At 52.0% G+C, this 14618-nt stretch overlaps 7 protein-coding genes and 1 non-coding gene across 8 annotated transcripts; 4 read left to right on the top strand and 4 right to left on the bottom strand.

The window, feature by feature from the left end:
• The first annotated feature begins 230 nt into the window (after positions 1–230).
• On the top strand, positions 231–1693 carry CC77DRAFT_1016118 (P-loop containing nucleoside triphosphate hydrolase protein). The gene is made up of 4 exons (XM_018524159.1): positions 231–362; positions 422–1044; positions 1093–1416; positions 1467–1693. Exons 1-4 carry the CDS (start codon positions 276–278, stop codon positions 1498–1500), a joined length of 1068 nt encoding a protein of 355 aa, XP_018390538.1. The 5' UTR covers positions 231–275; the 3' UTR covers positions 1501–1693.
• A 21-nt stretch (positions 1694–1714) lies between these two features.
• CC77DRAFT_1090703 (hypothetical protein) lies at positions 1715–2253 on the top strand (the record flags this gene model as incomplete). The annotated part of the gene is made up of 3 exons (XM_018529532.1): positions 1715–1862; positions 1925–2086; positions 2141–2253. The coding sequence occupies exons 1-3, from the start codon at positions 1754–1756 to the stop codon at positions 2251–2253; spliced, it is 384 nt and encodes a 127-aa protein (XP_018390537.1). The 5' UTR covers positions 1715–1753.
• A 308-nt stretch (positions 2254–2561) lies between these two features.
• Positions 2562–4229, bottom strand: CC77DRAFT_1027758 (inner membrane magnesium transporter mrs2, mitochondrial precursor; the record flags this gene model as incomplete). The annotated part of the gene is made up of 3 exons (XM_018526389.1): positions 2562–3078; positions 3135–3763; positions 3816–4229. The coding sequence occupies 3 exons, from the start codon at positions 4227–4229 to the stop codon at positions 2562–2564; spliced, it is 1560 nt and encodes a 519-aa protein (XP_018390536.1).
• Positions 4230–4609: 380 nt separating this feature from the next.
• Positions 4610–5318, top strand: CC77DRAFT_301736 (hypothetical protein). The gene has a single exon (XM_018531137.1). The coding sequence runs from the start codon at positions 4663–4665 to the stop codon at positions 5053–5055; it is 393 nt and encodes a 130-aa protein (XP_018390535.1). The 5' UTR covers positions 4610–4662; the 3' UTR covers positions 5056–5318.
• A 346-nt stretch (positions 5319–5664) lies between these two features.
• CC77DRAFT_1004774 (hypothetical protein) lies at positions 5665–6516 on the top strand (the record flags this gene model as incomplete). Its single annotated transcript, XM_018523299.1, has 1 exon — positions 5665–6516. The coding sequence occupies one exon, from the start codon at positions 5665–5667 to the stop codon at positions 6514–6516; it is 852 nt and encodes a 283-aa protein (XP_018390534.1).
• Positions 6517–6791: 275 nt separating this feature from the next.
• Positions 6792–6865, bottom strand: CC77DRAFT_t7. Its single transcript has one exon. It is a non-coding gene; the product is annotated as a tRNA-Lys (tRNA).
• Positions 6866–7154: 289 nt separating this feature from the next.
• CC77DRAFT_1016116 (hypothetical protein) lies at positions 7155–9432 on the bottom strand. Its single transcript, XM_018524158.1, has 3 exons — positions 8811–9432; positions 8683–8762; positions 7155–8633 (listed from the first exon to the last, which is right to left on the bottom strand). Exons 1-3 carry the CDS (start codon positions 9232–9234, stop codon positions 7242–7244), a joined length of 1896 nt encoding a protein of 631 aa, XP_018390533.1. The 5' UTR covers positions 9235–9432; the 3' UTR covers positions 7155–7241.
• Positions 9433–10401: 969 nt separating this feature from the next.
• Positions 10402–13109, bottom strand: CC77DRAFT_1027755 (hypothetical protein; the record flags this gene model as incomplete). The annotated part of the gene is made up of 5 exons (XM_018526388.1): positions 10402–12154; positions 12203–12635; positions 12689–12729; positions 12782–12902; positions 13073–13109. The coding sequence occupies 5 exons, from the start codon at positions 13107–13109 to the stop codon at positions 10402–10404; spliced, it is 2385 nt and encodes a 794-aa protein (XP_018390532.1).
• Between the last annotated feature and the right edge of the window lie 1509 nt (positions 13110–14618).

The raw sequence follows: 14618 nt of genomic DNA, 5'->3' as shown, positions 1-14618 counted from the left end.
CTTGGCCATATTCGATGGCGGCATTGCAGTATGTTGGCTCACAGGACAGCCCAGTTCATAGATATCGCATTCGGAAAGCTGCTTGAGCAGATAATGTTATCTTGTTCAAAAGTTGAAGAAATCTTGTATGTGAATGGTGGTGTAGAGCGCGGTCAGGCGTTGACGTGTAGACTGCCAAGCTAGCCCACCACTTTACGCGTCGTTGGGACGCGTCTGGCTTTCACGCTCCACCAATTTTCGCAACTTCGCAGACACGCCCACAACAGAATCAAACAATGGCGCTACTAGTAGACAAACACCGGCCGCGCAATCTTGAAGCACTCAGCTATCACCCCGAGCTTTCAGATCGTCTACGAGCCCTCGTAAGGACACCATCGAAATCGTCCAGTAGGCGAAACGCGACTAACGCAACATTATATAGGCACAAAGCGGCGACTTTCCACATCTCCTCGTATACGGTCCTTCTGGCGCAGGCAAGAAGACACGCATCGTCGCAACGCTCAAAGAGCTCTATGGACCCGGTGTCGAGAAGATTAAGATCGATGCACGCGTTTTCCAAACCACCACAAACCGCAAGCTCGAGTTCAACATCGTCGCGTCCGTATACCACCTCGAAATCACACCATCAGATGTTGGAAACTATGACAGAGTAGTTGTACAAGACCTTTTGAAGGAAGTGGCGCAAACACAACAGGTCGACTTGAGCGCGAAGCAGCGTTTCAAGGTGGTTGTTATCAACGAGGCAGATCACTTGACAAGAGATGCGCAAGCAGCACTCAGACGGACCATGGAGAAGTACAGTCCCAACCTGCGGTTGATTCTACTAGCAAACTCTACGAGCAACATCATCGCACCCATCAGGAGTAGAACGCTACTTGTGAGAGTTGCGGCGCCGACGGAGACTGAAATTTGCGATGTTCTGAGCAAAGTGGGCAAGAAGGAGGGATGGAAAGATGTGGAGAGTCTGAATCAGAGGATAGCGAAGGACAGTGGACGTAACTTGAGGAAGGCGCTTTTAATGTTCGAAGCAGTACACGCTCAGAAGTATGTTTCAGACCCATAAAAGCCTCATAAATACTAACATACCACCAGCGAGAAAATCACCGACCAAACACATATTCCTCCACCTGACTGGGAAGCACTCATCCAGCAAATCGCCCGCCAAATTGTCGAGGAGCGATCTCCGCAACGCCTTCTACAAGTCCGCGCCTCCCTTTACGACCTGCTATCGCATTGCATCGACTCTACAACCATTATAAAAACGCTTACCTGGAAATTAATACCCTTGACCGAGGACGCACTGAAGCCTGAGGTTATCAAGTGGGCGGCATTCTATGAGCATAGGTGTAAGATGGGCGCTAAGCAGATCTTCCATCTAGAGGCTTTCGTCGCAAAGTACATGAGGTTGTACGAGAGGTATGTGCTGCACTCTGAGAAAGTCGGGTTGAAGCTTACAATTGACGCAGCTACGCCATGGGTATCGATTTCGATTCGGCATAAACGCAGATTCGCATGTTTGGTTCGATTGCAGGGTAAACGTAGTTAATGTGTCGTCACTAGGGTGTTCTGGCGCTACAGAGCGCGTCTCGCGTTCGGCGTTTGGTGGTTACGTCATAGCATGGAGCTTTCCCATACCTCGAGTTTCTGAGCTTCAATTCCACTACAATCTCACCCAATCCAAACAATCTCGTACCTTGTCATATACCAACCTTCTCATACACACAAAACCAGTTTAATCACCGTACTCGCAAATATGTCAGACAAGCTTATGGACACTGCGCCCGGCGGCGAGAACCAAAACCAATACGAAGATGTGCACACCTTCATTGAACCTCATGCCAAGCAAGCTGGTCAATTAGGCGGTATGGCGTTTGCCCCTCTTATCCACCTCTATTGTGCAATTGCTAATCATCTGTTCCTGCAGACCCCTCAGAAGGCACGTCAATGCACAAGAAGACCTCCGACCCCGGCGCGCCCAACACTCAAGGCATCACACCGGCAGATAAGATCAGATACGGACAAAGTATCCAAGAAGGTGGGGCAGGCGGCAAGACAACAAGTTCGACGGGTGAAGCGAACACTGAAAGTATGCCAATAACAGACCACCATGACTTTTGGACGGCGGGCTAACAATAAGCAGGTGGATTCGGTGGCACAGAAGCGTTGAACGAAGACGATGAGAGTGCGGCCAAGCAGAGGAGAGAACAGGGATACGGTGGAAACAAAGATATGGATCGAAACATTGGCGCATAGTAGCTGAAAACTAAGCGTTACTAAATCAAGAGACACGAGAAATGAATACAAGCCAACGCTAATTGCTTGATTGATAGGGTAGCCTAAACAAGGTTGGGCATATATACTACTATACAATGATGATACAACTTGAGTATCCAGTCTAAGAATGCCCATCTTGTCATGCGTCCCAAACGCCATCGCTATGCAGCCAGACTTATACGTTATTCGTACAAAAAGTGTAAAGAAATGAGGAGGGATATCTGAGCAGAGATCAAAAACAGATCAGAGAAACACAAATGCCTTCCACACGAGCAGATGAGCCCACGTTAACGTCTCGTAGCGTCATCAGCCCTCTGTTCCACCTTGGCCAACTTCCTTGCCAACGCCCTTTCTCTTTCCATGACGCTTGCCAGCGTGTCACCCCTCTTCGTTATACCGCCCAGATCTGGTGCACCAGACGGCATCGTACTACCCATATCCCCTCGACTAACTCCGTTTCTACTACCGCCACCCCATGCACCAAGGCCCCATGTATTGCCTGGAGCTACTGTTGGTCTAGTTGGCTCCCTGCTGACAAGCGCACCAGGTCCATGACCATACATGCTGACCCGTTGCACCTTGCGAAGCCTTGACAGTCCGTATACAGCGACGATAAAACCGAACACGGTACACCAAGCGCTTATGCCGAAGAAACCAAGATCGGATTCTTCAATAAAGTTCTTCAGATTCATGCCGTATAGAGCCGCAACGAAGGTTCCGGCAGTGATCGCAAGGGTAAGAATGGAGAACTTGAGGTCGAGAAGCATAAGGGAGTTGCGGTTGGCGTCCAAAATAGCTTTGACACTATACAAGAATTAGTTTGGTTGGAGAATGGTAGAGAGGGGCGTAGAAAAACGTACATCTCCTCAGTGCTCCTAATGCTAGATACCAAGTTCTCAGCAGCTTGTACGATTTCGTCGGCGACCTTGTGGTAGGATTCAAGGAGCATTTCGACTTCGGTATGATCGTCTTCTTCCCGTGTCTTGCCTTCTGCCTTCTCTGTCAGATACATGCCGCTGAGATCGTCGTCGGCCTCCAGCAATTCCTCCAGTGCGTTTCTGACCAATCGTGCCTTTTGTTCGAAACTACCCAGCTTCTTACTGTAGATGAGCAGGTACCGCAGCTTGTCCCTGTCGATGTCTTCTTCAAGCTCTCGCAGAACTCGAACCACTGGCTCACTGACGCCTTCGAATTCCTTCTCCAAGCTCAGTGTTACGCTTATAAGAACAGCTTCTAGTGCTCGGAATTCGTAGGCGAGGGTGCCATTGATTGTGGATTCTTTCTGGCGCAGTTTGAGATCGAGATCGTACATGAACACGGACTGTGACTTCGAATCGGTGGTACCGTATGCATCAAAGACAAGGACGCGGTTGTGCTTCAGGAGGACACGAAGGTTCAGGAGGTTTATCAGGATCGCCGAAGGTCGAACGAGAATATGCGGGAGGAGCGAGGAATCGATCTTGCGAAGATCACGAGGAAGTAGACCGTACTATATTCAATGATCAGCTACATAGTCTGGATAGACCCAATGCCGTGCGCACCTTGGCGATAAGTTCGCTCTTCTTGAACTCTCCACTAACAAGCGTTACATTGCCGTGTTCGTCAAGTTCCGTACAACGCATTTTGAGTTCGTTGGTAGGTCGCATTATACGTCCCAGGCTACTTCCAAACCCCGTTGCACCTGAAGATGATTCATCCGGTGGCGGTTGCGGTGCTTGCAGTTGGGCCAATCTTCGCATCTTTGCTGAGCGGAAGATGTTCCACGCTTTGTTCGTGGAAGTTGTAGAGAACCTCCGATGGCCCTGAGAATCGACATCTCGTACGGAGAGAGCAGTGGTCTGTGGGGCGACGAGTGAAGTCTCGAAGACTGGTTGCGAGATTTTCGTGCCCGAGAGACATTGCGAAGTTGCGAATGTCCTACTTCCAGCGCCTACTCCTCTCTTCCAGCCTTGCATGTTCGCCCCGCGTGCTGCATCTCCCAACAGTGTTTGTGACCTGATCTTCGTCCCGTATCTGCGTCGTTGCGGGGCTACCTGAGCGCATTGCGCCAACGGCCGCTCGAATGCATTGGTGACTTGAGCTCGCAGGAAGCTCAGAACCGACGTTGATGGGGCGGCGACTCTATGAAGCAAAATAGGCTTCATAACTTTCCATACGCAGGGTTCCGTATACGGCAGCGATCCATACGGTCGTTGTTGAAGTCGTTCGAAATATCCTTCAGGCCTCGCCTGCACGTCATTAGCATTCCGCGATCTTGGAAAATCGTTTAGCGCTAGTGACGTCACGTGCGACCGCGTCCACCAGTGGAACGCCTTCTAAACATGCGTCAAACACACCAGTCTAAACATACAGCCTACTCTCTGAGTTTGATGACTCTATATAGATGGCATGTCTCAACCGATCTACAACGCTCTAATCCGAACCCATCACATCACTTCCCGCAAAAAGGTTGCCAAGCTCAAAGCTGCAGCATCGAATTGTCATATATACGCTCTGCTACGTTATGGCGGCTGTCCAGGCATCATGTACTGCCAAGGTTCTGAGACTGGTGTAAGAGAATGGGTATCAAATGTACAGAGGCTACGTTACAAAGACTTCCAGCTAGTCAAGAAGCCTGCGGGCAAAGAAGTTGAAGGAAAAGAAGTAAAAGATGGTGTCACGTATGGAAAACTGGAAGAAGTAGAGAGCGTAAAAGATTTCGGGGCTAGCATGCAAAAGATGGGTGTTTGGGGCTGGTGGCGGAAGGGTATGGGATACGTTGGGGATGATTCAAGCTTATGATTATCGACGCATACTTCCATCCTGGCGCAACGAGTATGCGCTAGCTTTCACGACCGGATGAACAGACGACTGTCTAGGCATGATGGTCGATACCCAAAATCTGCCCTAACGAAGGAAGTTATAGTAAGAACGAGAATCGTTTAATACTCTCTTCCCTCTAGGACCTTTGGTTAGCTACACATGATTGTAAGCACATTTGGGTCCGAAAATAACACACTGTAGACTCCAGAAGTTTCTACTCTATGCGAGATGAAATGTCACACTGACAGCAGGTTCTTGCTTAAGTTGACATTTACGAGGCGGCAAGAGCTTAAGAAATCAGGCACTTCCATTTGAACATAAACTAATCAAATCACGGCCTGAATAGCATATTTAGTTAGCGCGTGAGACTTTTGATCTCAAGGCTCAGGGTTCGGTACGAACACTAAAACAAAAAGCTTCACATATAACGATTCTGGCTGGCCTTGCAGCCGGGAGCTATGTTACAAGTAGCCTTCACTCTAGATAATGCAGAATGTGTGTCACTTCAGACGCTACGACGACTATGTGCTGCTATCGCATATTGTCGCGCAGTGAAATCACCTAGCCCGTGAAATTCAATATATTCTGATGGCCTCCATCGTCCGGAACAAATCTGCAACATGTTTCGGTCACTCGAGAGCAACTTCACACTCGACTGCGAGGACTCAACTGAGACTGAAAGAAATTTCCGCAACAACGACAACAAGCGCTCTGCCCATGTCGAAACTCATGTTTCAGGATGTTATGGCAAAACCATACGAACATTGGGGTGATCACTCGTCCAGCTCTTTGGGAACACATCAGCCGATGGAAGAAGTATCAAACGAGCCTAGTTACTCAGAGGTTGAGTCTTCTGGCACAGAGCAATCTTTTTGTACTGCCTATGCCACTATACCTCCTACAGCTAAGAAAGTACCTAGGAGGGTATCGAGGAAAAGTCGATTCATCGAACAGTTTGGCAGCCTCAAGCTGACCAAGGCAAACCTTCATGCGTTAGAGGCTAGTCACAATCGCATAACTCCAAAGCCGGCTACTCCTGTGGAAAGAGAGATCCGTTTTGAATCATCACCACGTGGAAAAACATTTTTTATCCCTCGCAAGCCACTTCCAGAATCCGCGCGAGAGGTACTTCAGAAGATAAGAGCCGAAACCATCACCCAACATGACGAACCCCCAATTTCAGAGTCTGACAGTAGCCCACGTCCTCCTCGCTCGAATGCCACCTTTGAAGACTTTTTGCCATACCACCAGCTGCGAACCTGGCAGCAAGACGATAACGAGGAATGGCAGCGTCGTCGTGCGCGATCTCTGTCCGCTGTTGCGTTCGAAAGTATGAAAAAACTTAACTCAAGTTGCGACAGTTTATCAATTCAGGGTAAGAAGACTGCGAATCAGGTGAAAGAGGTGATCAAGCGTCGTATGCTTGACCATGACAAGTAGGGCAGCTCTTCAGACCTTTGATTTGTAGAGTAGTATACAGAATATGTCTTTTGGACTATTGACACAGACACCAATATGTTTCTTCGTTGTAGCAACGGAACTAACAACATTGATCAAATGTGCCGCTGAAATACAAGTGTGTATAGAAAATGACTAGAAGCTCGATCATGTAACGGTGCAGCAAACTTCCTTAAAAAAAAAATGAAAAAAAAAAAAAAAAAAGATCAAGACGCTGTATCTAGCTATACCGGTTTACAGACAAGCAAAAAGAACGTCGCCCGACCAGGGACTCGAACCCTGAGCCTTGAGATTAAAAGTCTCACGCGCTAACCAATTGTGCCAGCCGGGCTGTGATCTGATTGATGAGCTGTTGAAAAAGAGTATGGATTATATCTCCGCTCATTTTTCTTACAGACCCGCCATGAGTGGTAAATCAGTCGTCAGGTGAAGTTCAACACGAAGAATGATGGTGGGGCAGGTGGAGTCACGCTTCTAGATGGGCCCACATGTAACATCATGCGTCATCGATTCTTTTTAGCAATGGATACTTCCAAAACAATGAGCTAAAGACAGTGGAAGCGTCGCACTGGAATGCTATAACAAGAAGCAATGTCCTAATCAGACAAGTAGTTTGTTTGCTGTCAAATTTGCGTCGTTTCATTTCCGAGATTCATTACACAAAAGAGCACTCATGTACTATATGTCCAACATTCAAGCCACCTTACCTACTGCGGCGCGCCAACCTTTCCAGCGACAAGCGCGATGAGCGCGGCACCAACACCAGATCCGTCCTTCGCAATACCGATTCTGACTCTCTTCTCGCCCTTTGCACCAATCTCGGGTATCGCACGTAGTGCTTCACGAATGTACTCCTCAAAGTTGGGGTAGAACTCTACCAGCGAGCCATCGACACCAATGTCAATCTCGTCGCCTGCACTGGCATCAACGTCTCCACGTGGGGGCTCGATGCCTGATTTCTGCTCCGTGGTAGCGGAGCCCGAGGACTTGTCCAGACGACCAGTGTTAATGATAGTACCGGCAATGGCAACAGCAGCAAGACGGGCAGCACGGCGACCGATCGCTCCAGCAATTAAGCGGACTGCCTCTGCGTCCTCAGCGCTGACAGCGGAGATGTCGTAGTCCTTGTCGAGCGTCTGTCGCAGCATGCGGAAGCCAGGGCTGTTGTCGCCAGCGCACACGCTGAGGAAGCTCGTGTCAAGACCCCACTGCTTCCATATTGGGCTGCTGTCATGAATTTGTGTGGTGCTGTGAACATCGTTCGAGGACGAGTTGTCATCAGTGAAAAGAGGAACAGCAGGGTCCTTGATCAGTTTAAGCAGAGCAAGACGTAGAAGTTCTCCCAGGAACATGCCTGATACACGCTTCTCGAACATTTGGATTCCGGGGTTAACAGAGTCCTTGTCAAGCTGAACATCGTAAGGGCTGTTGGGCAGAGTGCGGAGCGAGTTGTCGAAGCTGCCCCACTCGGTATTGACAATCATCTCTCCAGTCGACTTGTCGTATACACCACCGTTCTTGTCCTTGGTGAGCTTGGTGACTTTGTCCAGCTTCTCGACGTAGGCTCCGTTAGTACCGGTTCCGAAAATTGCACCGAGTAATGTACCGGTCTTGCCGGGCGATGTGTACGAGCGTGCCATGAGAGTTCCGACAGTGTCGTTCACCAAAGCAGCCACCTTGACGGGGAGATGGAGCTCGTCAATTTCCTGCTGGAGCAGAGCGCACACGTCCTTGCCGACCGCATCCTGGATGTCAAAACCTTTTGTCCAGCGCATCAGCATACCCTTGTTGATTCCTATCTGGTGAACCGGGAACGAAAAGGTAAAACCCAGGTTGAAGATCTCCTCATCTTGTGGTTCGCCTTCCTTTCCTTCTCTGCGCCTGAGCGTGCCGGCGTAGTGTTCTTCGTGGTGCAGTTTCAGGAAGGCTTCGATCTGTTTCGCAAGGAAGGAGAAGAGTTCTTTGGATGTCTTTGCGACCATGAGCTCGCGCGGAATGGCTACTTTGCTCTGGGTGAGTGAGAAGGTGGTGTTACCGTGAAGCTCGATGGAGCAGACGCGGAAGTTGGTGCCACCCAAATCGACGGCCATGTAGAGACCCTGTGCAGTATCAGAAGGGAGCGAACACTCGCGCATATCGAGGCCGTACCTTCTCCGTGCCATTGGGAACAGCAGTGACGTATGTCGGGATCTGGCTCATTTCGGTGCCTGTCTTCTCTAGGCCCTCGTCTGCGCGTCGTCAGCAGCCAATTGCCCAGCTTGTGTCCTCATGCATACCCATCTCCCGAATAAACTCCTTGACGGCCTTGTTGACGGCATTGTCGTCGAAGTCGAACTCGGCGGCGACGCGCTTCGCCTGCTCTGCGAGTGTCATGCTGCGCTTATGTTGGGTGTTGAAAGTACCGACGAATTCGACCTGAGGTTCGGGCTTCGGGCAGATAGCAGGTTCCTGTAGGACGATCGGATTGCGGAGAGTGAAGGAAGGAGCCTGTTTGTTGGTAACAGTGCGTAAGACGGCGTGTGGGAGGTGGGGTGCGAAGAAACCGGTACCCAGCGCTAGTAGCAGGACGAGAACGGTGGCTACCGTGTGGGTCGCGAAAAGACTTCTTGTAGGTCCTGGTCGATCAGGACACGCGCTCTGTGTCGCGCTCTGAAGTGGGCGCGTGGCTTTATTGGAGCGTGACAGCGAGCTGATGCTCATACTGCCCCGCGTTGTCCAGCTATGACGGAGAACGAGGGGTAGGCAAGCTTGGGCATGCAATTACCATGCACGAACACCATCACTTGCATGCCAACGCGTTGGGATACGAGGCAAGATCACGTTAGGGGGGTGCAATTGGTTTAAAGGCGGAACGAGAACATTGCCATTCTTTGAGGAAGGCGTTCACACGGCTGGTTGCGCTAGCGATTGGAACGAGCAGTCGTCTAGCCGTCGGCATCGTGAAGTGAGGAGTTTGAGCACGTGCCAACGTACTTGACCGTGATTTACGTAGGCGGCTGACTCGGGACAGCGGCACAATTCTAGCTTCTCAAGTTCGACCGCTTTTTTTTGGGCCTCTCTCTTCACAATGCCATGCTGCGGTTTCTCTACAAAGGAACGTCTTGCTTGCTTTTTTGCTCGTCGGCCTACATATGCTCAACTACGAAATGCTTCTCCATCCAGCCACCAACATGATACTTGCTACTGCTCGTGTAGCTATAGTAGTTATACACAGCACTTGGGAATAGGTTAAGCCCCTCGGGCAAACAAAAGAAATGAATGGTTACAAAGAACGAGCAAATAAAATCCATATGCATGTATCGAAAACTCCGTAGTATAGCAAGCAAGTGGTAAGGGAAAATAACCCAACCTCCACTGAGCATAAAACCCATGCAGTCAAGAAAAACATGATTAGCGGGCTGCCACAGTCTGTATGTGTGTGAAGGAGAAAAGGAGAGGCTGCTGCTGTCGCCGCCACCGTAAGAGCGTTCTACAAGTATGTACGATATAGACAAAAGAGAAAACCCGAAAGCAACGGCTCCAGTCGTGTGAGGCCGGATTGTGTACGTCAAAATGTGTCCCTTCCCGGCCCAATTCTATTCGTCATTAGACATCCACCATCTGAGCGGGCCGCTGGCTGTCCATGAAGCCTCCCAGACTTCCTTGGGATTGTGGTCCGTCCGATGGTGATGGTTCGGTGCGTATACGTGTTTGTGGAAGTAGGTGATGAAAGAGACGTCCAGCCCGCTCTGCTGACCGTCATTGAAAGAGAAAGGATGTGTCGATCGAGAACCAGTAGATGATTTCGCCAATGTCGCCCAAGTTGAACCAGTGTCAATGCAAAATATCAACATTCAAAACCAATGGCCGCCAGATCTGAGTCGAACATTATTCCTGTTGCTGAACCGCGACCGGAGGACGGGGTCCGAGGCTACTTTGGCTGCTGTGCGCTGAGTTTTCCGTCGAATCTTCAGCTTTTGCGCTAGCGGAACTATTTGAAGCGCTTCCAGTCAGACTGCGAACTTGGGGACGTGACTTAGGCGGGTATAGATTGCTCACCCCAGCGTGTTGTTCAACCTGTTGTGGCGCCACCGCGTTTCCTTGGCCAGGAGGGTGTCTTGGTACTGGCTGCCCCATGCCGGGGGGCGATGGCCGCCGCCCGTTGGGAGGCATTCCATTAGGAGGCATGCCATTGAAGCCGTTTGGCGGTGATGGTCGGCCCATGGGTCGCGGGCCCGGGCTGAGAGGGTTGCCAGGTGACTGGCTCATACGGCGGCTGTTCGGCGTCGGGTAAGCACCGTAGCCTCCGCCACCTGAGAGCTCATCTAGACGAGCTGATGTCAGTGAGTTGGTTCTGGATTGAGCGCCCATAGCGCCGCGATCGACGTGTCCGTAGCGATCCGACGAGTAGCCCATAAGGGGGTTATTCATGATCGAGTCGTGGAGACCAGGAACGTCTGCCATCAACCGAGCACTACTCCGATTCTTGTTCATTCCTGGACGCCCAAATGGGTTGCGTCCTCCTCTGTTGGGACCAGGACCAAATCCTGCGCCTTCAGGGTTGCTACGAATCTGCTTAGCACTAGGAGCTGAGCGGTTGCGACGCGAAGTTACGCTCATCATGTCAAAGTTGTCGGGGTCAATCATTGGACCTCCTCGACCGCCCATGGGATCAAAGTAGTCATCGCCGTCGTCATCATCGTCGTCGAAACCGGCCATCGATTGGGGTGGCGGAGGCCGTCCTCGACCACGGCCCATGGGGCCCATGGGTCCCATTGGAGGACCCATTGGGCCAGGACCACCGCGACCCATTGGTGGGCCACCTCGCATATTCATCTCCTGTTCTCTGATCTGCAGTTCTCTCTGCCTCAGCATCAGTTCTCGCTCGCGAAGTGATAGGTTGTTGGAAGAGCTTCCGGCGCTCTCGTAGGGACCTCCGTTTACAGCGCCATCAGGAACCATATCGTCATAGAGCATCAGATGCGAGAACTCCTCCAAGTTGCCGTTCTCCTCGAACGAGGGACGTCGTTGGCCATTGGGGGCTCCGTTCATCCTTGGGGGGTAGCCGTTGGGGCCTGGAGGTGGACCACGACGCATCATTGGAGGACCTCCGTTGATGGAAGGAGCACGGCTTCCGGGGCGAGGGCCACCGTTCATGGGACCGTTGCCGTTCATCATTGGGCCTTTGACAGGGGGTCCACGGGGCATTGGTGCTGAGGATTGTCTGGGGGGTGGCTGCATGCCATTCTGAGGAGATTGTGTGGCAGCTACTGGGGCAGCCGGGCGTGTTCGGTTGACGATGTTGAGGTGATGAAGTGTGGCGTATAGAGTCTCGATCCGAGGCACGGCAACACCGGCTTCTTGTGCGAGCTTCAAAGGAGATCCAAGATAAGTCTCAACTTCCATAGGCCGCTTCGCTTCGAAGTCCATCCACATAGTGCTGTTGTTTTCTTGCGGGCGGGTGAACTCTTGAAGCGTCGTTTCCCGGAAGTCGGCGGGAAATGTGCAGTCTGAGGCTTTGGCGAGTGCAATCATCTCATCAAGCACACCAGTGACCAGGGCCCGTACGCCAACCTTCTCCATCAACTCAGTGTGGTTGGGTGTTTCGAACACAACACTGGCAGGGTGGAAAGCGATTGGACTGTGTTACGTTAGTTGATGATGTGCGACCATGTAATAAATGACATACCCTATCATTCGCTCGTACTGCTGCTGTCGTATGTTGGAGGAGACTTTGCAGTCGACTTGTCCGGAGCTCAGCGTCATGGCCAGAGCCTCAGCCATGTCCGACTGGATCTGCGGCGGGATGTTGGCGTTCTTGTTGGCAGGACCAACCCAGATGTCGGTCGCGCCTTTGTGTTCAAATTCGCTAGCTCCGAGCTGCGAAATTTCTGCTCCAGATACCAATGAAAGCACTACGTTTGTAGGGAAACGCTGCTCGAGATATGATTCCACGCCAAGGCTGTGTGTAGTGTTCATAAGGATGCACGTATGCTGAGGAGAGACAACCGACTCGATGATGTTGGCAATATCGTATACATCAGGCAGGGCTTTTACGCAAAGGAGGACGTAGTCAAAAGGCTGCTTGGAAGAATGGGCGGCATCTTCGGGAGTGCGGACGACTGCGAGGGGTGTCAGCTGTGATCTGGGGGTAGGAGTAGCCTGGCGAGCGTACCAGCATGGGGCTTGAACCGCTCGTTGCCGTAGAGTTGGGATCTATGGGTTGTCAGAGATCATTTGGGGTGGACAGGTTGGTTGGATAGCCTACTTGAAGGATATGCCGTACTGGGCGACGCTCTCGTATCCCGACTTCCATACGAGGGTGACGTCGCAGGCATTTGTTGCTTGCAGTCGCCATGATAAGAAGGCCGAGACGGCATTACCGCCCACTGCAGAGAGTCAGCAATCATTCAGTCGCGGCGATGACGCGGCCGAGTGCCCAAGGTGCAAAAGCAGACGTGGGCGTAGGCCGCGAATACAGGACAAGCAGAGCGTGTGCGAGGACGAGGGCGGTGGAAGCCCCCGGCTGCAGTGCGACGCCCGCTGGGAGATTACGCACCTGACAGAATGCGTAATCGGGGGACTGCTGGAGCCATATCGAAGTCGCCTTAGGTGGGTGTTCGGAGAGGGTGTGCGAGAACAGCAGCGGCTGAGGTGAGGGTGAAGAGCCAAAAAGTTGGCGTTCGGAGCGCGCTTCGATGTAGCGCAATTGGCGTGCAACAACAGACAGCGGCAGGAAATTATCGATTAAGATAGTAAGGGAAACGAGTGTGCGGAGGCCTGGAGAGATGGATCACTGGGGCGACTCGTAACAGAACATTAAGTGAGAGGCGCGGGTAAGAGGCAGGACGGGACAAGACAAGACGGACTGGGTCGTGACGGGCGCAGACGGCGGAGGGTGAGGGAAGCTACCACGACTACTGCAGTCGGGTCGGCGTGAGAAGGAGCGCACAGCTGGACGCGGGTTCCACGGCAGAATCTCTGACAAAGCGAGCGGACGCAGGCAGCAAAGATGCAATGCAGAGTAGAGTGAGCAGATGTTTGGGGGAGGGTAGAGGCTTGGAGGGTAGTAGACAAGGTTGCTGGCCTGCGCTGCCACCCAGAGCTGCACTGGCTTGATATCCCGCTGACTGCCTGCCTGTCTGCCCGGTGCCCACTAGAATGCTTTGGGCACAGGCCCTGCACTTATCGCTGTCGACGCCAAATTCATCGCTGATTTATTATGGGCGGGGCCGTGCCCGTCGTCATTGTTTTTTTGCTTCATAAAAAGGCATATGCGCGGTGTGGCGTGCCCATGCTGCGATGCTGCGACGGCAGATCTCCCTCCAACTCCTAGTTGCAGAAGTTGTGCACTGCGGGAGGCAGCTGTTAATTGTCTCTTGTCGCAGTGCAAACACTGTCAAGCGTCGCGTGTTGCGAAATAACTCTAGAAACAAACCCACATCGCCAGCCCTGGCAGATTGATGCTTGCGCGGCATCATCCCGGCCAGCCCATGGAGATCCGCTTCGCCCACATGCACTCGACGATCTGAAGCCTTCGCCTATCACCAAAACCTGCTGCACCTCGCGCCTTGCGTCCAGAATGCGCCGGCCGTGGCTAGTTTTATGTAACCCTCGACATTGTACACGACGCTGCCACGCTGCCTCAACCATGTTTGCGCGTCTGGTTCACAACTCACTACCGTCAGCGCCAACCCCCAACCGTCCTAGCACTAATCAAACTAATCGTCACTGAAGCTCCACGCGCGTCTGACGTCGACGTTCGCTACGTCTGGCCAAGACAGACAGTCCCAACGCCTATTCCACCGTCGAACTGGGGACCGTGCGACCGCTGTCAATTCCCATCCTTGGTTGATTTCTCAACGGGCAGCCTGAAAATCCTCCAAAAGGGGCTGCCACTGTCCGAGATACAGCCCCGGCCAGATAGAGCCTTGTATTAATTTCCACCTGGCCGTTTGGTCCTTTCGGAACCTGATTACGCCCGCTGCTTGCTGCTCCGAGTCTAGTCTTCGCGCAGTGAAATAGCCAGTCGGTGGGTCGGATGAGTAGCTTGAAGTCGGTCTTTTCAACGAGACCTCACCGCGACCCAGCGGCAGTTCCGCCCG

This window comes from Alternaria alternata (assembly GCF_001642055.1).
Source record: "Alternaria alternata strain SRC1lrK2f unplaced genomic scaffold CC77scaffold_2, whole genome shotgun sequence".
NCBI lineage: Eukaryota > Fungi > Ascomycota > Dothideomycetes > Pleosporales > Pleosporaceae > Alternaria > Alternaria alternata.
Note: the sequence above shows the minus strand (reverse complement) of the source record. Positions and strands in the feature narration are given on the sequence as shown.